The 21919-nt window shown below is 39.0% G+C and overlaps 1 protein-coding gene across 2 annotated transcripts in view; it reads right to left on the bottom strand.

The window, feature by feature from the left end:
- Nucleotides 1-21919, bottom strand: part of KMT5B (lysine methyltransferase 5B) — a 50727-nt gene that overhangs the window by 16597 nt on the left and 12211 nt on the right. For both annotated transcript variants that reach the window (XR_013994315.1, XM_081064196.1), the window contains exons 3-7: nt 15326-15561; nt 9297-9444; nt 5617-5685; nt 1013-1178; nt 526-635 (exon numbers count right to left, since the gene is read on the bottom strand). Coding sequence is in view for 1 of the 2 variants with exons in the window: in XM_081064196.1 (XP_080920322.1) it covers nt 526-635; nt 1013-1178; nt 5617-5685; nt 9297-9444; nt 15326-15485 (653 nt within the window). In the remaining variant the exon portion in view is untranslated. The remainder of the gene's footprint in view (nt 1-525; nt 636-1012; nt 1179-5616; nt 5686-9296; nt 9445-15325; nt 15562-21919) is intronic.

Genomic DNA, 21919 nt, shown 5'->3' with positions numbered 1-21919 from the left:
GGTCACATATTCCCTCTTTCATGTGTGGCTGTCATCCATCCTAGGGGGGTTCAAGTTGACTACTTTTATTTAAGCTGGCACATATGTCTTTTTTAAAACCGGGAACGCACCAGGAAGTTCCCACCCGTAAAATTCCTGGGCTGACGAAGGCTTCATGCCCAGCCTTTCGACTAAGCCAGTAAAGGACCGCCTCTGGAAACCAGGCTGTCCAGCCATGGCACCTCTAACCTTTCAGCCTCCCATCACTGAGCAGGTCCCCAGACTCAACAAGAGGAAAACAGAAAGCACTGTGGCTTAGACACAGGATCTGATTCAATTCAGACTTCTAATTCCAGTCAATAAAGACCGGGATAAGGAATAATCGCTAAGGCCCGGAAATTGGGCCAATGCAGTGGCACCACACTGGCTCCTTTAGGGGGAGCTCGGGCTTCATTCCTTCCCACGACTCTCTCAGCACTTGAACAGTAATTTAAGAGAGAATTTTAAACACAATTATTTATGGCTTTATACTAGTATAATAGTTACCACTCTTTCGTTGCAACTATTTTGGCTCCGTTTTGTTCTGATGAGTACCTATTACAAGGCAATATTTCAAATCCACTATCAGTTGCAAACATTCGCAAGTAAATGAACACCTAAAACAGAAAAAATAACTGATATTATCTTTAGATTGTTTATCCTGCTAGGTTTTCTCAGAATTATAAAAGCAAACCACCACCAGCAATATAAAAAACTAAAAATCATTAACTGCTGGTATTTTAAAATTTCACATATTTGAGTACCTAATGGCTTGGCTGCGTTACTTGCACAGTTCCCAACAAATCTCACTTCTAGATGACAAAGTTTTCTCTTTGGATAGTCATACAAGTGACCGTACATGTCATTAGATCTTCATATGATTAGTTTCATGGAAAACTGATTTAAAGTTTCAGTGTTCACTAAAATTCATGCTTTAGTTTTCTGTACTCTTATGCAAACAGATAAATAGTATTAATCTTATTAATAAACCTACATGTTCCTTGAATAATTTCTCCTGCATTTTGTTCTTGTTGAGAAAATAGTGCCGCGCCCATTCGCCTGAAGTCAAGCATTTGAAGGCTTTTTCCAAGTGCTCATCTTTCTTAAAACGTTCAATTACTTCCTTTAGCTCTTCTTGCCTTCCTTTAATAGGTCGAAATCTGCAAAAAATAAAAACAATAACTTTAGCTATCTGCCATTATCTTTAGGCCACTGGTAAGAGATCTTGAGAAAGAGATAATCACCTAAAACCCGCCAGACCGAACAAAAGAGAACACTCAATAATCCTGATAATTCCTACTTAAGTAATATCGATCACCAGGAAAATGTAACTTCTCTTTCTTCAAACTGCATTTTAATACTTTTATTTCACTGTTAGCTCATTAACTGAGAGGTGACCAGATTTGATTCAAACAAACGCTGTCTGATTCAGGCTTCTACCAGCCATCTCCTTTGGAAGGTACAAAATTAAAGACCTAGAATAGAGCTCTAATTGAGTGTTAGAATGACAAGAAATTTTTAAAACATGCGAAATCAAGCCAGGAGAGTGCCAGGCCATGAACTTCCGAAGAACGATGAAGCAAACAAAACCATGCCATAAAAACTTCATGTACACAGAAAAACCCCAAACTAAGTATCCCAATGGGTCCTGAAATACATCTTGATGTTCTAACACCAGGTCAAATTAATCTTTGACAATGACATTCAGAGAACAAGAAGAGTACAATCTAGCAACGATATTACTATGCTGGTGATGTAAACAAAAACCGTTGGGGTAGAGTTTTAAAAGGCTTCTATTGTAAAATCGGCTATAATGACTTCATAATATTACATTTCTAATCATATAATAACACCTGATACATTCATGGTCCAAGTAAGACTTAAGTTAGTAAACCCCTCATTCTAAAGTTGTAGTCTTGATAAAATATATATACTATAATTAAAGGGACTTGGATCTTAATTTTAAAATTCCTTTTCACGCCAATTTCATTTGGCTTATTTTCCCAAATAAAGCTCTTTTTCTAAACATCCAACCAAAAAAGGAATTACAGACTGCTATTCAAATAAAATACATTAACAAAAAAATATTAATGGCTCAGGAGAAAAAACATTTGAACTAGTATGCATATTACTCTAACAATGAGAACTGAGCACCTCGTAAAACTGAAACCGCTAACACTGAGATAAGATCTAGCACAAACTCCGGGAAAGGAAGCACTGAAGCCGAATGTTTTTCTAGATAAGCTTCCGTAAATATATTCACAACATTTCAGTCAGATTTTAAGCCACAATACTTCACCAAGGATTATTTATTAGGTGTTATGTACACAGGTGCCATGGTGAAACACACGATAGAAGACACGGCCGCTCCAGTCTCATGGACTGACTGACATCTCATTTTCCCCTTCAGGCCAGTTCTATTTTTAAGGTGTACGTGAACAATGAATGTTACAGTGTGAGAAACTCCACAAGGGGACATTTAACCAAGACATGCATGCACATGCATCAAACAGTTAAACAAGGCATCAGTATGCAAATGCATGTTAATGTGATACAAAGCACATTGCCACAGCACTTGATGGTAAGTATGGAGATCAGACAGCGTAGGATCTGTTCGGGAAGGAGTTTTGGAGTTGACATCGATATGGGCAACGTGGAGAGTGGTGAATTCAGTTTTCCAAAGAAAATGCCGAATATTACTACAGGCAGGAAAGAATCAAAAGAAGGCAGGCACAGTGAGAGGAAATCTAAGCAGAGGATCCCAATAACGAATAGATTCAGAGAGATGAACAGAGGCTGAGGGAAATCAGCTGGCCAACAATAGCAAAGGGAAGTACTAGAAGAAGGAAGAGGGAAGACATGAGGTCCAGCACAGGTATAATACTGTTTCCTGGACGGTATCTCTAGAGGTCTTAGGATACATAACGCATGCTGACACCTCCCGGGATTTGCTAGCTACAAACAGGCTAGTTTCAGTAAGCTCTCACAGCTGTTATGCAGAGCTATCTAAGAGGTGAAACACATCCCAGAGATATCATACGAACAAACGGACAATGCCTTATTTTCCATTTTCAATTAATCAGCATGCCAGCCCCAACAGACAGATGGGTGGAAGTCTTTTAAACAATTTAGAATGTTTTTAGATTGTCAGAATATGATGTCAGAGAAACACCACTAAAATAATCTAAAGATCTGCAGAATTGTGGAAGTATCTAAACTTCCATACAGTTATGATAGTAAAGTACTTATTTGTAGATACCACAAGTGCTATTTGTCAAGATTGGGTTTTTAAACCCTTCTTGCGGCAACCCTACACTGGGGGTTATTTGCAAGGAAGGATAGGTTAAGACAACCAAGCATGTGGTAGCTAAGGCACACCACTTCAAGCAATATAAAATAGGAAATGGCAGGAAAAGGATACCCTGCATATTTTGTGCAGTGAACAGAAAAGCAATAGTTCACTATGAGCAAATACAGTGTACAATCCACGATGGTGGTGCCAAGGCTATAAACAACAGAAAGAGCCAAACAACATTTATATGTTAAATGTGGAGTTACCAGTGGTGACACCCTATTTTAAAATAACTGCATGGCTCAACACAAGCAGTTATTAGCAAGCAAGGCAGAGCCAGGGATAAATTCACCTAAAGCTTTAAGAACAGGAGAGAAGAATAAGTCACAGACCTGGAAGGGACACTGGCTATTCCTGATATTCTGTATGTGTATTCTCCATTTCGGAAACATGTTCCTTTCTATCTAAAAAATGCCTTTCAGTTGGCCTTAGTTTTATTTACTCTTTGCTGATGATGCCAAACAATTTACATGCTAAAATGAACACAAAATAATCAACTCTTGATATAGTAATATTCTGTCTTCCACGTTTCCTGTGCTGACTTTTGTTTCTGCTTTCTTGACTTCTATTGCGTCAAATACAAGCACAACCCTCAAAACTGTCACATGCTACCCCCTAACCAGAACCTTCATTTCACTTAAAATGTGATTTACTGTCAAAACTTACTGTCCCAGTTGGCTGCTCTAGGCGTGAAATGACAGAGAGGCAAAGGAAGAAGGAAATGGGTCTGGGTGCAGACAGGAGGGGGAAGCCAGTTGTCTTCCATAATCCTAAGGACTACATTTACATCAAAGGCATCTGGGCTGACAGTTCAAGTCAAATCCCATTATAACAAATACTGTGGGGAAATAAAATTATTTAATAACATAAGATTGTTACAATGATTAGGGCCAGAGCAAAAGGTACTGAGGACCGCAGAAAAAACTGAAATACTTTTCTGTTATTGAGTAGAAAGATACCCTCTGTCCTCTCCTTAATCACGACTGCTCTAAATCTCCCACACAAACTGCACAAAGCTCTCCTTACCCCCCAGTTCTTAAAGCTAGAAGAAAATTCAGACTATCTAAAACGACCCCCTCTGTCCATAAAACAAAATCAGGCCCAGGGAAGGCTGGTTACTGGAAGGACGGGGCCTGTGGATCAGGCCTTTCTGGAACCTACTCTCTTCCGTGGACTCTGAGGCCCTCTTGTGTCGTTTCAGGAAGACAACAGGCTCTGCCCTGCCTTTGCATGGTGCCAGTGGAGCCCAACCAGACAGGGCGGCTGATATTCCCACAATGCAGCAAAAGGGGTGGCCACATGTGAGTACTTTCAGATTTAGTACGGGAGGGTAGTGGGGGGCGGGGGGTGGCATGAGAAACCGGTATCTGGCATGTCCAAATCAATATGCTCCTCCTCCCTCTCTTAATGTGACATTTATTACTTAAATAAACCAAACATTTATTTTTCTCTTCCAACACCTCTGATCAATGGCTGCTGTAAGAAATAAAAAAAAAATGTCATTTACCATCGTTTCTTGCTAAAAGGGGCAGAAGAAAACATATGAATGCACACTCCCACACACCTGTTCCCCACTCTTTCCAGAGACTCACTTCCCAGGTTTTCTTGCTATTTGGTTTTTCGGTTTCCAAACCCAAGAGACCACTGTGGCAATGAAGGGAAGTTGTAGATTTGTCTAATATTAGCTGCACTAGTGCCCTTCCATTAGCACGTACAGTCAAGAGCAGACTGGAGGGAGGAACAATGAAGAGGGAGACAGAAAAAAGGAGCCAGGGAAGGAGAAAGGAAGAGAGAGAGAAATGCTCAAATATTTAAGCTATAAAACAAGAAAAGCATGAGGCAACGCTGCGAACACTTTCCCCCGTGAAGAAGGTTTAATTGTTGCCGCCGAGAGGGGGAAACCCTACAGCTCTGTGTTCGTTCATTTGTTCATTCCTTCTTCACCTAAAAACAAACCACCCCCAGAAACATACCTGGCTGAGTCCGCAAGCAGCGCTCAGCTTGTCCCAGGAGGGAGTGACTCCTGATCTTTCGATGAGTGACTTCTCCTAAAATTCCCGTTATGGAGTACAAGTGAATTTTTCAATATAGATATTACTAAGACCGAAGTATTTTAAAAGGTTTGCAAAATGTTCTAAAAATCATGTCTACGCCGACACCTCCAATTACTTTACAGAAAAAAACATTATCAAGGCTGCGAGAGGTTAGCGGGCATCTTATTATTGTTTGTAATGCACTCTACCTACCTCACAGGGTTGTTGTGAGGAAAACTGTCAGATTTTGAAAAATGCCTTGAGCTCCTCGAAGGAAAGGCGCTATAGAAATGCAAACACAAACAACAACAATAAAAACTATTTGTATAACTTGTAATTTCTAGACAGACTTATCATATTAGTTGTAGCAGAAATCCTTAAAACACTGTGATATTCAAGAACTTTATGAAGCCATGGGTAGGCTCAGCACGATACCTAAAATTCTTTTCTTCCCATATAACATCATTTTACCCTTGATTATGTTACGTTAGAAGGTATAGAAATTTCTTTACACTTTCTAGTCAAGCACTTAACTTCAAAGTGACATTTAAAGTGATTTATAAATTCATGTGCAACAGTGGACATGAACAATGAAATACATAAACAAGTAGAAGACAAAATAGATGGTTACAGTAGCAGAAGGGTAAGGGCTATACAGGGTGAAGTCTGTATTAGAAAAATCAAGAAGAGTTACAAAAAAATAAAGTGCCCTAACTTTTCTCCCTTCTTTATGTTACTTCCTGCTCAGCTCACTGCTCACCTGAGACTCCCCATGCTTTAGTATACTGTGAAATCTCTGGGTGAAGCAGCCTAAAAAATGGGGCATTACTGAAAGCCTCTGTCCTTGCTTTACGATCTTCATCTCCCCACTCTGATTTTTAAAAAATCAGAGGTATTACTAACAATTCTATTCTCTGGCTAAAAGGAAGAAACTAAGTTTCATAACTGACAAACGTAACTAAATCTATTTCCCAATAAATTGAAATTACTATTGTGGTTATACTATTTCTAGGTATTCATGCTACCACTCGGACTTACTTGTTAGTAAATATAGGCATATATTAAGATGAAAACATGTGCATTCACAATATAGCTAGTTTGGGAAATTCTCAAATCATTCAGCATCTATTGTTTCTGAATACAGTTCCTGGTGGTACACCAAAAGAAGTCAAAGGAGGAAAAAGGGCATAAAAAAGAGAAACGAAAAACTGACAATCAAATTACAGATGCACAAACATGAGAACAAAGAGACCGCTTATACAAGAACACACAGACGCTTGGAGAATTAAAATGCAAGCTCCAATCATATCGTTGAGTCTCTTCTTTTGTACCCCAAAGACAGAGAAGTCTGTAAACTACTAATTTAAGAAATATTTATGGTTACTCAAATAAAGCATTATAGATTTTCCTTATTTTCTATAAAATATTTTCTTTGAAAAACATGTAAGTCAACTTTCTGGTAAATTCTTGCTCAAGAGATGAAGAACCAGAATGGAGAGTTTTATTTTCAAACAAACCCACTAAGATTAAATGAAAATGTATGCCCTTCACTGAGATTAAAAAGCTTCAGTAATAAAATTCTGTGTATTCCCCAAATGTCAGCTTACAAGAGCCTGTTGAAGTACCTTGGAAATAAACATCTCTGGTGGAAGGCCGAGAGCTTTCCCTGATCCAGACACATCAGCTGCCTCGCCACAAGGCCTGAGGTGCCGCCCCTGCTGCCAAGCCAGCTGGTCTCCTCAGGGAACACTCGGGCTACCTACACCATCGATGGCCACTGTCTGAGAATAAACGGTGCACTGAAAGTAGGAGTTTACGTTTTCTTCTGCATGTTTAACCTGTTTTCGTTTTAGATCCTTCAATTTCTATTCATAAAAAATTTTATGTACTGAATGCATTTTAATTTAGGGATACTTGGACATAGTAAGGTCTTGAGTTTTAGTATTTGCGTGATAATCCTAAACTTTACATTTCAAGGCTACGTGTTTGTAAGTGAACCCTAGGAAACTACTGGTAAGGAACTTTTATCCACTTATCACATAACAACGAAGCTTGGCAGGCCAGACACTTTAGGACCCAGTTACTGCTAGTCAGGAACGTGTCAGAATTGGAGACCCTAAGGGTCCCCCTCCACCAGCTATTGAGTCAGAACCTGCATTTTTAACAAAATTCCCCAAGTGACTCATACAAATTATGAGAAACAGTTGTCATGGAGAATTTTTAGAAAACAGGAGTTATTTCCTATCGCAGAAGGCTACTAACAGGGAACCCTTCATCCTCTAGAATAAAGCATGGGGGATTCTGAATACTCGATGTCCTTCCTAAGCCACTAACACTTTTTTCGTAATTTTGATGGAACGCTTTCTAAAATGGTTTATGCTCTTCCACCTTTTACTGTACAAGGCATAATGAACATAATCTAACTCTTTCTTGATGACTCCAGGTCATAATTACGGACCTTTGAAGTAATACCCTGAATGCCACTAGACTGTTATGTGAATCAGTGATGTATGTTTCTTAACTCAGAAAATAAAAAAGGCTAAAGGGTGACTTAAACACTATCAGGGTTTTTTAGACAATGAGCACTGGTCTCTTATGTTCACTGGAGAAAAAGGGAAAATAATGCAAATTGGATTTTAGTTGGACACTAAGGCATCTATCCTGCTGATTTTCCAGAGAACAGCCATCCATCTGCCTATTTAGAAAATTTAGATATCTGCCCCTTTCAGGCAGGAAACTAGTTAAGTAATCTCTCAAGTCCATCCCAACTTTTCACTTCATTTTAATGAGTAAAGATACATGATGACAGGAACTTACATGAAAATACCAGAGGCACATTTTTAAGCGAATTACTTCTTTCTGGATTTAGAATGTAATTAATAAATGACTCACACAGCATCTTGCTTGAACTCTAGCAAGGGGATAGAATTAAAAGGGGAAGAAAGTGGGCACAAGATTTTTCTCTGATCACCGTTACTCACCAATTTCTCCCCCCCCCCCCACCTATTCATCGGTGACTAGCCACCTGGTGACCAAGTCCTTCTAGAGCAGTCGCTGAAACCTCAGTGCCAGTGTGACAGAAGTAACAGTGACAGGGGCTCGGAACTTGCTCTACACTCTAAATGCCTGCGCTTTTCCATCAGACTTCAAAACCCTTTGCCATGGAAGTTAAGCGAGAAAGAAAAGTTGTAAAGCTCTGACTTAGTGTTTGGTGGCAGTCAATTATGAAATTATTTAAGAGGCTTTTTGGGGGAAACATGATGTTTAAGAGAATTAGAATAAATTTAAAGGACGACAGATTTCAAGAGTGGTGTAGTAATATTTTATATAGATGACATCTGATACTCAATAAAGCACTTACACATCTATTTTCTTATCTGCATACTGAATATAAGCGCATGTCTTTAAAAATGTTCACTTACTTAGCTGAATGCTTAGCTAAATCTCAAAGATTAAACATGACGACAAAACTCCCTATGTACAGTGGCAATTAAAAGTCTGCAATTAAAAATCTGCAATAAAATCATGAAAAAAACCTAATGTAACCTACTTTTAGTAGGAAAAAAATCACATACATTTTCCAGGTTTTACAGGATGCGTGTAAGATTTTTCTTTCAGCTAATTATCATCAACATTTAAAATAGAACATAAAGATGCTCCTCCAGCTTTATATTTTAATAGAAATACCCTGAGATAAAATAAGAACACAGAATTAAAACTGACAAGACTGTTAGAAGCTTTTGTTGCTTTACTTGGCTCACATGTAGAAAATCCTTCTACAGAAAAGAACTTTTCTTTAACGTCATTTAAAATTTTGAATAAAAGTAAAATTAGCCATCTATTTTCTTAAATTCAACATCATCTGTTTCATCAGGATAAAGACTTAAAATTACCTAGTATTCATTTTGTGTGTTTGAAAACCTAAATAGGGATCAAGAACCAAACTGGTTGCTAGGTCATCATTTTCACAGAGTTCCTTGGCAGACATTCCAGAAGATGGTACATATCGACTCTGTCCTTCGAATCCTGAATTACCATTACCTGTGAAAAGGAAAAGAAAAGTAACTCAAACTGAAAACTACTTAAATCTACCTTAAAAACCTTTAGCTTCATTGCCTATTCAAGCTACCGCAGTAATCAAGAACTGAAATCAGTTTTAGTAATTAAGAGTTTAGTACCTCTTGCATAAACATAAAACCAAATGCAGTAAACTAACCTAATTGTTGAGAGTATTTTGGTTAGCAGATAGTATTATCACGTTTCCCAAGAACAGGGTCTAGACAGTTGTGAGCATCTTTGGCTCAGAGGCCTTACTCACCCCTCCAAGGAAGAGCTGAGAACTGGGGAGGGTGGGGGTGTTCATGAAGGTAGCAGAGAGTATAAAGGGCCATGACAGACAGGGCTGGGGCGAGGAGGAAACAAGAGGAACATAAGATACTCTGCAGTAAGTGCCAGAAGCATAGATCTCAAGTACAAAAAGGATGTCTCGACGAGTTAACTCCAGCTTCCTGCTTTTGGGCAGACGAATGATTGTTATTCCCCACTCTGCTGATAACAGGCCCAGCGGTTAAGAAACTGGCCTATGATTATAGAGCTAGGAAGTAGAAGTGAGCAAAGGAAAGAATGACAGGCCTATTTCTAACTGACCTATCTGAAACCAATTTTGAAGAAATGGACAAAAATAGGGAGAGTGACTGAAGTAACCGGGTTTAACTGGAAGGAAAACAATGGAAAGAGGCTAGGAAAGCCAAATGTACGTATAAAGTTTCATCAGTGCTGATTTAAGTTTGACGTATATGCCACTGACGGTCTTTTCAGGAATCAGCGAAGACACCAGCAGTGTAACTTTAAGCCTCTCAAAATTAAGATGTGGAAGAACGAGAGACACAGTGAGAGGTGTAACCTTCTTTTCATCTACTCTTTCAAAAAAATAAAAACAAAACACTTACATGTAAGTCCCTGATAAAGGGTAGATATATGATTTGCAATCAAATTATTGGTATATAGGTATGTGAAAAGCTATCAAATCATTATATTTTGTGTATCATCTTTATTGAAATATAATTCACATACAATTCACCCATTTAAGGTGTACAATTCAATGATTTTTTAAAAAAAACATATTCACAGAATTGTGTAACCCTCACCACAATCAATTCTGGAACATTTCCTCACTCCTATTACCAGTCACTCTCCATTTCTCCCTCTCACACAGCCCCTGGCAACCACTAATCTCCTCTGTTTCTATGGATTTGCCTAGTCTGAAAATTTCACATAGATGAATCATACAACATGTGGTCTTTTGTGACTGGCTTCTCTCAGCTACCATAATGTTTCCAAGAGTCCTCCACGCTGTATCATGCATCAGTACTTATTATGGCCAAATAGTATTCCAGTGTATGGATGGACCTTTTGTTTACTCACTCATCAGTTGATGGACATTTGGACTGTTTCCGCTTTTTGGCTATTATGAATTATGTTTCTATGAACATTCATGTAAAAGTTTTTATGTTTACGTTATGTTTTCAATTCTCTCAGGTACATATGGTACCTTTTGAGGAATTGCCAGACTGCTTTATGTTCCCAAAAGCTTGGTATGAGGATTCTAAATTCTCCATATCATCACCAACACATTACTATCTGTCTTTTTGATTGCAGATATCCTAGTGGTTGTGAAATGGTATCTTACGATTTTGATTTGCATTTCCCTGATGACTAATGATTTTGAGCATCTTTTCATGTACTGGCTATTTGTATATCTTTGGAGAAATGTCTCTATTCAGATCTCTTGCCCATTTTTAAATTGGAGCTTTTACTGTTGACTTGTAAGAGTTCTTTGTATATTATGGATACTAGTTCCTTATCAGATATATAATTTGAAAATATATTCTCCCATCCTGTGAGTTGTCTTTCCACGTCTTGATGGTATGTATCCCTTAAAGCACAAAACTTGGCAACTTTGATGAATTTCAATTTATCTTTTATCTTTTCTTTTGCTCCTTGTACTTTTAGTATATTAAGAAACCACTGCCTAATCCAAAGTCATACAAATTTATGCCTATGTTTTCTTCTAGGAGTTTCATAGTGTTAGCTTTTAATTTACATGTTTGATCCATTTTGAGTTAATTTTTCACATATAGTGTGAGGTCGGTTCTAATTTAATTCTTTTGCATGTGGATATCCAGTTTTTTCAGCACCATTTGTTGAAAAGATTATTCTTTCCCTACTTAATTTTCTTAGCAGTCTTGTCAAAAATCAACTATCTGCAAACATGAGGGTTTATTTATGAACTCTGAGTTCTATTCCATTGATATTTGTCTCTCCACATGCCAGGATAACACTGTCTTGAATACTGCAACTTTGGAGTACGTTTTGAAATTGAGAAGTGTGAGTCCTCCAACTTTGTTCTTTTTTCAAGACTGTTTCAGTTATTCTGGGCCCCCTGAATTTCCGTAAGAATTTTACAATCAGCTTGTCAATTTCTGTAAAGAAGCCAGTTGGGATTTTGATAGGAAGTGCATCCAATCTACAGATCATTTGGGGGAATACTGCCATCTTAACAATATTAAGTCTTGTAGTCAATGAACATGTATCTTTCTATTTATTTAGGTCTTTAATTTCTTTCAACCATGTTTTGTAGTTTTCAGAGTGTAAGTATTATACTTATTGTTAACTATTTTTCTTTTTGATGCCATTGTAAACAAAACTGTTAATTTCTTTTTTGAATTGTTCATTACAAGTATATAGAAATAAAATACTGACTTTTATATACTGATCTTGTATCCTGCAACTTTGCTGAACTCGTTGATTACTTCTAATAGTTGTTTAGAGGATTCCTTAGGATTTTCTATATATGCAATCATGTAGTCTGCAAATACAGATTGTTCTGCCTCTTCCTTTACAATCTGGATGCCTTTTAGTTTTCTTGGCTAATTGCCACAGTTAGCACCTCTAGAACAATGCTGAATAGAATGAGAATGGATTTTGTGTCTTGTTCCTGATCTTAGGGGAAAACCATTTAACATTTCACTATTAAATATGACATTAGCTGTGGGTTTTCATAGATGTCCTTTATCAGGTTGAAGAATTCCTTTTTATTACTAGTTTGTTGAATGTTTTTTTTCCTGAAAAGGGCACTGGATTTTGTCAAATATGTTTTCTGTATCCATTGGGATGATTGTATGGTTTTTGTCCTTCATTTTCTTGATATGGTGCACTGCATTAATTGATTTTCAGATGTTAAACCAACCATGCATTCCTGGAATAAATTCCACTTGGTCATGCTGTGGAATCCTTGGCATCTGTTGTTGGATTTGGTTTGCCAATATTTTGCTGAGGATTTTTACATCCATATTTATTAGAGATATTGGTCTGTAGTTCTCTTTAGGAAGTGTTCCCTTCCTTTCTATTTTTTGGAATAGTCTGTGAAGAATTGGTATTCTTCTTTTAAACATCTGCCAGTATTCACCAATGAAGACATCTGGGCTTGAGATGTTCTTGTAAGGAGTATGTGTTTGTTTTTTTTCTTTCTAATTACTGACTCAATCTCTTTACTAGCTACAGGTTTATTCTGATTTTGTATGTCTTCTGATTCAGTTTTGGTAGTTTGTAACTTTCTAGGAATTTGTTCAGTTAATCTAAATTATCTAACTTGTTGGTGTACAAATTAGAGTGGTTCATAGTATTGTTATAATCCTTTTTATTTCTGTAAGGCAGTAGTAACGTCCCCTCTTTCATTCTTGATTCTTGAGTCTTCTCTTTCTCTTGGTCCGCCTTGCTTAAAGGTTTGCCAATTTTGTTGATCTTTTCAAAGAATCAACTTTTAGCTTTGTTGATTTTCTCTACTGTCTTTCTAGTCTCTATTTTGTTCATTTCACTCCATTATGTCCTTCCTTCTGCTTGCTCTTTTTCTGCTGTTTTAAGGTTAAAAAGTTAGGGTATTGATTGAAATCTTTCGTCCTTCTTTAATATGGTGTTTGCAGCTACAAATTTCCCTCTAGGCATTGCTTTAGCTGTATCCCATTAGATTTGGCATGTTATAGCCTCATTTTCAATCGTCTAAAAGTATTTTCTCATTTCTCTTTGGATATCTTCTTTAATCCACTGGTTATTTAGGAGTTTAATTTCCATATATTTGTGAATTTCCCAAATTTGTTATTCATTTCTAATTTTACACCATTGTCACCAGAGAACATACACAATATGACTTCCATCCTTTTAAATTTATTGAGGCTTGCTGTAATGGCCTATGGTCTATCCTAAAAAATGTTCATGTGCACTTGAAAAGAATGTATGTTCTGCCATTATTGGGTGGAACATTCTATACATGTCTGTCAGTAAGACTTGGTTTAGAGAATTGTTTAAGTTTTCTTTCCTTGTTGATTTTGAGCCTAGTTGTTCTAACCATTATTGAAAGTAGGGTATTGAAGTCTCCAAATTATTGCTGAGTTCTCTATTTCTCCAGTTTTGTCACTTTTGCTTCATGTATTTTGTGGCTCTGATGTTAGGTGAAGTCTCTGCAGTTTATCTAAGATGGAGCATTGCTTTGTTTCTCTTCATCACTGGCTCCTTTGGCACCATTCTTGCCCAATAACATTCAATATGATGCTGTCCATCATCACGTTTTCTGGGTTTTTCCAACTTATCCCTCTAAATCTGTCTACACTTGTCGAAGTATAGCCCATAGAAGGATCGTTCGCTAAACTGTTATATACCTGCAACAATTAAACTAATTAAGATCGTTTTGCCTTACGATACGTAAGAAGAGGCCAACAGAAACTTGCTTTTTCAAGAAGAGCTTAAGAGATGCCTACTCTATTGAACAGAGCTGATACCACTGCTCGAGTCGTGATAATTCTCAATTCCTTCAGGTTCCCATCACAGGCTCAGGGAGGAGGAGATGTCCATGCAGAGAGGACCCATTCGCTCTTAGATTGTCCTTCTACTCCTATTCCAAGCAGGGATTTCTGCCTGCTTCTTTACAGAAACAGTGGCCTGATCTGATATGGAAAGATTAAGGGCAGCCTGGGCCCAATGGATAGCATAAACCCTGAAAGTTAGAAGGAAATGAATCACAACTGGGCACTCTATCTGAAGCTGCAGCAAAGACCAGGCTAATCCAATCTACTGGAAGTAAACTGACTCCAACACAAATTAAAGCTGTTTGGCAGTGGCTCAATTAACCTCAGGAAAAGCAAGAGACAGAAAGCATCTTCCTTAGCATGGCCGTACAAGTCATACAGCTGCTGCTTCGGCTTATACTCATGTGGGGGCATTTTACTACTCTTAGAAGAACTATGAAACATGCATCAACTCTGCAATTTCTCAGAATTCTCACCAAGTAGCCTCATTCTCACCAAGAAGTATAGAGGTAAAAAAGTAACTTATCATCAACAGGGCTTTCCTGTCAGAATAAACTATTTTTCAACCTCTATACAAGTATAAGGAGAAGAAATGGTGACAATTTGTGAAGCTACCCTAAACTCCACTTATTGTAAGTTGCCTTTATTAATTCATATTACTCTATAATATAGTTTTCAAAGAAATATATACTTATACTTACATCAAATATAAAAAATACAGTTTGAACTTTTAAGAAATTCAGTAGCAGTACTTTAATATTTTTATAGAACAGATTAATCATTTAGGTATAAATTCTACAAAATAGAATTTAAAACTATGGATACAAAAGCACGACTAACATTATTAATTAAGCATTAAACTTAAGTTGTACACCATGTTTGATGAGACTGAAAATTGATATAACTTTGAAAGACTAAAAAAACTATACTATTAATTGTGAGAACATAAAAAATTGTTCTGAAAACCACAAAGACCAGAATATACAGAACAGAATTACGAACTGGAAAGAATTACTGCCCCATTTCACAATCAAAAGAGTGACAGTTAAGTGTGTACATACAGCGGCTTGACCTCCTCTCGACTGCGTTTTTGCCCGCCTTCACGGTGTCCTTCCCCGTGTGCTGTAATTTTGATTGATTCTGCTGATGGTCATTAGACAACTTGCCTCCATTTCTCCTGCCATTCACCACCATGTTCTTGGATTCTCCCAACCACTTCATACCCACAGACAGCCTGACCCAGGTGCATTTAGTCACTCTCTTCAGATAGCTTAGAGAATAATTTCAACGTTCTCTCCTAACAGAAACAAAATATGAAAAATAAAATGGGGAGGTAAATACATAAAAGACCATGCTACATAGACCCTTGAGAAAGATACCGAATATTAAAAGTTATTTAGTAATTAATGTTTCCACTGTTTTCTTTCTTTTTTTTTTTAAAGGAGGGTGCAGCTCACAGAGGCCTATGCGGGGATTGAACCAGTAACCTTGTTATCAGCACCACGATCTAACCACCTAGCTAACCACCCAATATTTCCACTTTTTAAAGACCTGGCTCTCCGGCCATCCATGTCATGATGAGGTCTGCAGTACCCTGCCCCCACCCCACCCCGGGAGGGACTCCTTCTGTCTCACTCACTGCTTGTGCTTTAAATAGCTATTGGTAAATAGTACGAGCTCAATAAATGTTTATTTTTCAGTTACCAATAAGCAAGTGGAATCATAATCACCAATAAGAAAGTGGAATCAATAAGAATCATCTTTGTTCCTTATTATGCTGATACTGAGGTACAGCTCAGTTACCTGCTCAAATTACTCGGCTTGGTAACATTCTATTAACTCTGTAAGTAAACGACAGGAAGTTATCTCTTGTCTACAACAGCTTAGTCACATCTGTTAAAGTCAACGTTGAAGGTATTTAGCGATATCTTATCAAATTTCAAAGTATTGCCCATCATAAAATGTCTGCCTTAGCATTCCTTTACAACAGCAACAAAAATTGAGAGGCTATATTTGCTAATATAGCGTTATCTCTCACTATCTGAATTTTAATTAGCTGAATTTGGAAACTGAATGATTTGGACAGTGAGGGATACTCGTAATTTATAAGGATTTTGGAAAGTGATGGTATAATAGATTACATCTGTTGGTAATGGAATGCAAAGAAGGATGTCCATGACGTCATCTCATTACGGAATTATGCCTTTAGTATAAGTTAGACTACAAAGGTTCTAGGACAATGAAGTGCAAACACACAGACCTTTAAAGTTAAAGGAACTTGAAGATCCTAGTACAAGTCCTTTAACTTGCAGATGGAACCGAGGTCAGAGAAACTGAGGTACATGCCCAACGCCACACGATCGGCCTGCAGCAGAATCACCAGGAGAACCCAGCACTGGTGCCAGAGGGTTGCTCACTACACCAGACGAAGGGCAGTTTCCTTACGTTTTATATACACACAGAAAAGTGTACAAATGGTACATTATTTTGAAGTACTCCCAGAAATGTGTAACTGGACAGGCCTTTAATGATGACCAACACAAACACAAAACATTTTTACTTGACTTCTGGTCTCTTTCATGTCACAGGACTTCTGTGTGAATTCACAGTGGGGTAAAATGTGTGTGTGAGCAACATGCTTAGGTAAAAAATATGTGATCCACACTAAGCATACTTTCATAATTGTTCTCAAACATGTATTTTTCTCCCAGTTCCTTCACTATCTAAATTCAATTAGTATTCGACTTTTATTGTGCATATCTTTTGATTCTTCATATAGGCTTCACTAAACCCAGAAAAATACTGCATCTTAAATAATAGAAAAGGGTGAGTAAAACTATTGATATGTCAATTATAAGCTAAAGATTTTTCAATCATTACAATTTCTCAAATTAAACATAAGACCTCTTATTGATGAGTAAATATCCTACATTTACACTTAGAAGAAAAGGCACATAACTCAAGAGCAGTATACTTTTGAAACATAAAGGCAAAGAAAGCTCGGGAAAAAGGCAATGCCCCATGGCACGCTTTCTCGACCATCTGGAGCACAAGGACCGTGTCTTTTTGTCTGGCGACTCCCTTCATGTTCCAGGAAGGACCTGTTGACAGGTCCTCACTGTCAAGTCCAGGGAGACATGCTACTATAAAACTTAGGTGAAAGTCCGTACATCACTGTATAGCAATTGTCGGTCTGACTCCTTAATGGACCGAGAGCTCCTGAGGTCGAGAATTTGTTTTTCTTTTCTCTAACCCCAGTATCCGGCACAGCACACAGCACTCAACTGATGGAAGAATAAATAAATGAGGCTATAGTCTAACCCACCTAACGGAAACTGTATTTCTGCATTTTTTAAAGCTGTACATTAAAGTTATGTCCTGACCCTCCAAATCCTCTTCTTTCTCAAGGTACCCAAGCTGCTATAGGCAGACGTGGCAGGAATCACAGCCGTTCCTGCCCCCAACCTCCCTACCACCTGCCATTATGCTTCTTGGTTCACCCCCTAGGTTTGCACCTCCAGACAGAAGGGACAAGGACAAGAGGGTAAAGTGCTTTTGGTCCTTTAGCAGCTCCATCTCAAGGATGCCCTCATGTGACACACAACTATGCCCGATATGACTGAAGCACGTGTTTCTAAGACTCGTAGGAGCTGGTCTTCCTCACTGATAAGACAGGAAGTGTAACTATATGGAATGGAAAAGACCAAGAGGCTTTAGGAAGAACTGAGAGGCAAAAGAAATAGCAAGTCATCTCTCCACCAAGAATCCGTAAGTCCCAACCCAGATTCCCACTCCGAGCTGAAAACCAAAACCGACATGAGGCCCAGCAATCTGTTCTAACAGCCCTCCAGGTGACTCTGATGCAAGCTCCATTGTCCTAAGTCACTTATTTGGACTCCTTCCTGCACGAAGTCACTTGGTCACCTATCAGGGCAAAGATGCCAAATCATAAGGAAAATTGTGGAATAAAAAATTTTAATTTGAGGAAATGATACCTATGAATCTATTTTTCCCCTTGAGGATCAGGAGTTCACCAGGAAGTCATTTTAGCAGCACACTTCTGCGCAGTTCGTGGAACACGGACTAAGAGCCACTGGAACTTACACGTAATTTCTACCAAATCTGTGTTATTGATCCAAACTGGAGCAGATTCATAACCTCAGGTCTCATTTATATTGTAGTCCACCGATACCATCTTGTTTGAACTGAAGGTACCTTAGTGTAGCGGGACTCTTGTCAATCAGAGTGGGGCTGAATTTCACTAGTGTGACTACACTGCACGTGTCTGATATATTCTAACAGAGGCTCCAATACGCCCCACTCGTCTAGATAACAACAGCTCATTAAGGCAAAAGACTTCACTTAGGCTCATAAATGAATGAGTTCTATAAATAATAAATAATAAATAAATAAATAATAAATAATAAATAAATAAATAAATGCAGTTCTAGTAAAGCGATCAGAAATATTGGCGCTATTTATAATTTTTTAGCTCAAAATGAGTATCTGTCATAAAAACTCTAATTTTATCAGGCCATCGTTTGTTCTGCCCCACACGTGTGGAATCTGTTCTTGGCCTGGAGCTTGTCTATCCAACCACAAGTTGGAAGAACAGTAACATTACCAGTGGAGATAGAATTCAAAAGCTAACACAGCTGACAGTGACAGACTATGGAGACTGGGCTGACGCCACCGGGTGGCTGGCAAAGCCTCACGGCCTCGGCTCCGACAGGGCCCCTCCCAAAGTAAGCAAGGGTGCAGCGTCTCCAGCCCGGACACAGCTGGCTCACATGGAGATGCCACCATGGCCTTGGCTTGGCTGAAGTACTGAGCTAACTGGCCACTGACTATTTATTTAGAAGTGAAAATTACCTCAAATTTATCCCAAAATTGGCAGAAAATTTTTTTTCATGAAATGAGTACTGGCCACTCCTTAAATGGCGTAACAGCTACAAATCTTTCTCTGTTCTGATTTCCCAATATAAAAATATCCAGAAAATTATCAGTCATCTATTACATTCCCAACATTATTCCAGGCAGTGGGGGTACAGCAAAGAACAAAACAAGGTTTCTCCTTCATTTGTGCTTATATTCTAACGAAGATTGCTCTGAGAAATAACAAATGCACAAATGCCAGCACCTTGGAGAAAATCAAGGAGTGCTAAGTGGCAGGGAGCGTTTTGGGTGGCACAGGGCCCTGATGGGGGCAAGAAGCCAGGCAGCTGGGGAGAGCGTGCTCGGCAAAGGCATGGCCACAGCTGAGGGAAAGCACTGGGCGTATCTGAGGACCCGCACGGGGCCAGGGTGGCTGGGGCAGAGGAAGGGCGGAGGGCGGTCAGAGAGGGTGCTAGAAGAAGCAAGGCGGAACAGAGGGCACCAAAGGCACTGCTGAGAGGGGCACTGACCCTCAGTGAGGCGGACAGCAGGGGACGGACATGATCTGAGTTCAGTCTTAAAGGCCCGGGCCAGCTGCTTGCTGTGTGAAGAGCTCACAATTAATGGTGTGTGTGTGTGTGTGTGTGTGTGTGTGTGTGTGTGTGTGTGTGTGTGTTGAGGAGGGCGCAGCTCACAGTGACTCATGCGGGGATCAAACCTTGTTATCAGCACCTCGCTCTAACCAACTGAGCCAACCGGCCATCCCTCACAATGAATGCTTTTTCAAAAGCAGTTCTAATGAAGTTATTATCAAGGTGGCGGGACAGGCGAGAAGGCACCAGTTGAGAAACTACCGCGGTAAACTAGATACCGGTGCCTGCTGCAGCAGTGGTGAGAAGCGGTTGGGTTCTGGATCTTTTCTGAAGGTTTTGCTGATAGACGGGATTTGCTAACAGACTGTGTGAAAGAAAGAGGACTCAAACTTGCCTCCAAATGGAAGGACGGAGTTTGTATTCACAGCTGTGACAAAGAGGGGTTGGGAAGGAGGAGCTTGGTTCTGGTCATGTTTGAGGTGCCCATTAGAGACCAAGGGGACATGCAGAGAGGCAGCTGGACACAGGCCCTGGAGCACGCATCCAGGCTGGACAGATAAACTTGGGAGTCAGAGTACGACTGGTATTTCACGCCATGGAACGAGATGAAATGACCTAGCGAGTGAGTCCAGATAAAAGAAGGCTAAGGACTGAGGGAGCACCCTAACTTGTAAAAACCAAGATGAAGAAAGAGCAGCAAAGGCTGCCGAGAGGAGCACCTAGTGAGGAAGGAGGAGAAGCCAGAGCAAAGCAGGGACCAGCACTTCAGGGGGAAAGTGACCACTGGCACAGGCCGCCAGGCTCCGAAGGCAAATCCTCTTGTAGGAGTGTTGAAATTCACCAACCGAACGGGCCACTCACCATCTGGGAGCCTCTTTAAGAAACAAGAGAGAACTTCTAAAATGGACACAATGTCTCGAAACATGGGCTTCCTGAAAAAAAGTTAGATAATGAATAAAAAGCATCAAGTAAGAGAGCAATTGTAGAAATGCACATGCCAGAATAGATACATGTAAATTAAATTCAGAGGATGGGAGATGATGGGAATAGATTAATTTGAGAACAGTAGGCCTTGAGAGAATTTATAAGGATCTTTTTATTAAAAAACTGTTTTTGAATTAATAGATTAGCTAATTCTCTAGAGCAGAGCAACAGATCTCATCCGAGTGTGGTAATGGGGTGGAATTCCTGAGGTTACTGTGCAAGCCTCTGCTCCCCTATTTTTATGGGGGTTCACAAAATGATGAAACCAGGTTCTAAAGAAATTCTATGACTCTGCTCCAGGACAGGCAGCACCACCCTCTGGGAGGTTCACCTGACACTCAGCAGGAAAGGAAGGCAGATTCACTCACTGTACATGGTTTCACCGGACCAATCAGTAGGGGGAAGCAAGCACGTTTCAGATTCTAGTACCAAACATAAAATAAAAGGGCAGACAACTTAGGATAATAAAAAATATACTGGAAAACTGCTAAAATAAAAGTTGCATTTAATAAGGAAAGTATTTCAAGAATTATGTAGAGTTGTATTTAAAAAGGACACTCCTAATCTTATTACAATAGCACTACAGTGAAAAGCATGCACACACCATCACCACCAGCCCATTTCAAATCATCAACAGAATGGCTGTCTTTGGGGGAATGGGATTAACGTTAAACATTTTTTCCCCCAAAATGTTTAGTGATTTTATAATCGGGGGCCGGGGGTGGGGAAGCAAACAAAAAAACCCCTGATACTTGAAAAAGCTTCAAGAGGAAGCAGAGCTGTTTCACAGAAAATGTGCTCTGCTAAGAGCCTGCTGTATCCCGGCAGGGTGACCCTGCTCTCCTTCCACTATCTCTTGGATACACCCGGGATTTGAAACTGTTCAGTGACTTCTGAGTTAATTGCTCATGCCCAATTTGAGAACTGTAGTTCCAGGGAGTTTTTTAATTGAATGTCCTAAACACAAGCCAAGATTTTTAAAAAAATCTGTCAAAAAAATGAAAACATTGATTCTGAATATCAAGAATTTTAACAAAATTCCTGGACATTATCAAGAACTCTCCAACCAGTTTACATGTTGAACTTGTCTGCAGATAGTTTATCTTAGAGAAATTATGCAGTGTCAACGAAACAATCCCCAAGTGGTTGAAAAGGAAAAGGTAATACACATTTTTAAAAAGCAGGCTCTAGTTTGCTAGAAGA

This window comes from Rhinolophus hipposideros (assembly GCF_964194185.1).
Source record: "Rhinolophus hipposideros genome assembly, chromosome: 10".
NCBI classification, from domain to species: Eukaryota; Metazoa; Chordata; class Mammalia; order Chiroptera; family Rhinolophidae; genus Rhinolophus; species Rhinolophus hipposideros.
This window is presented reverse-complemented; position numbering and strand designations above follow the sequence as displayed.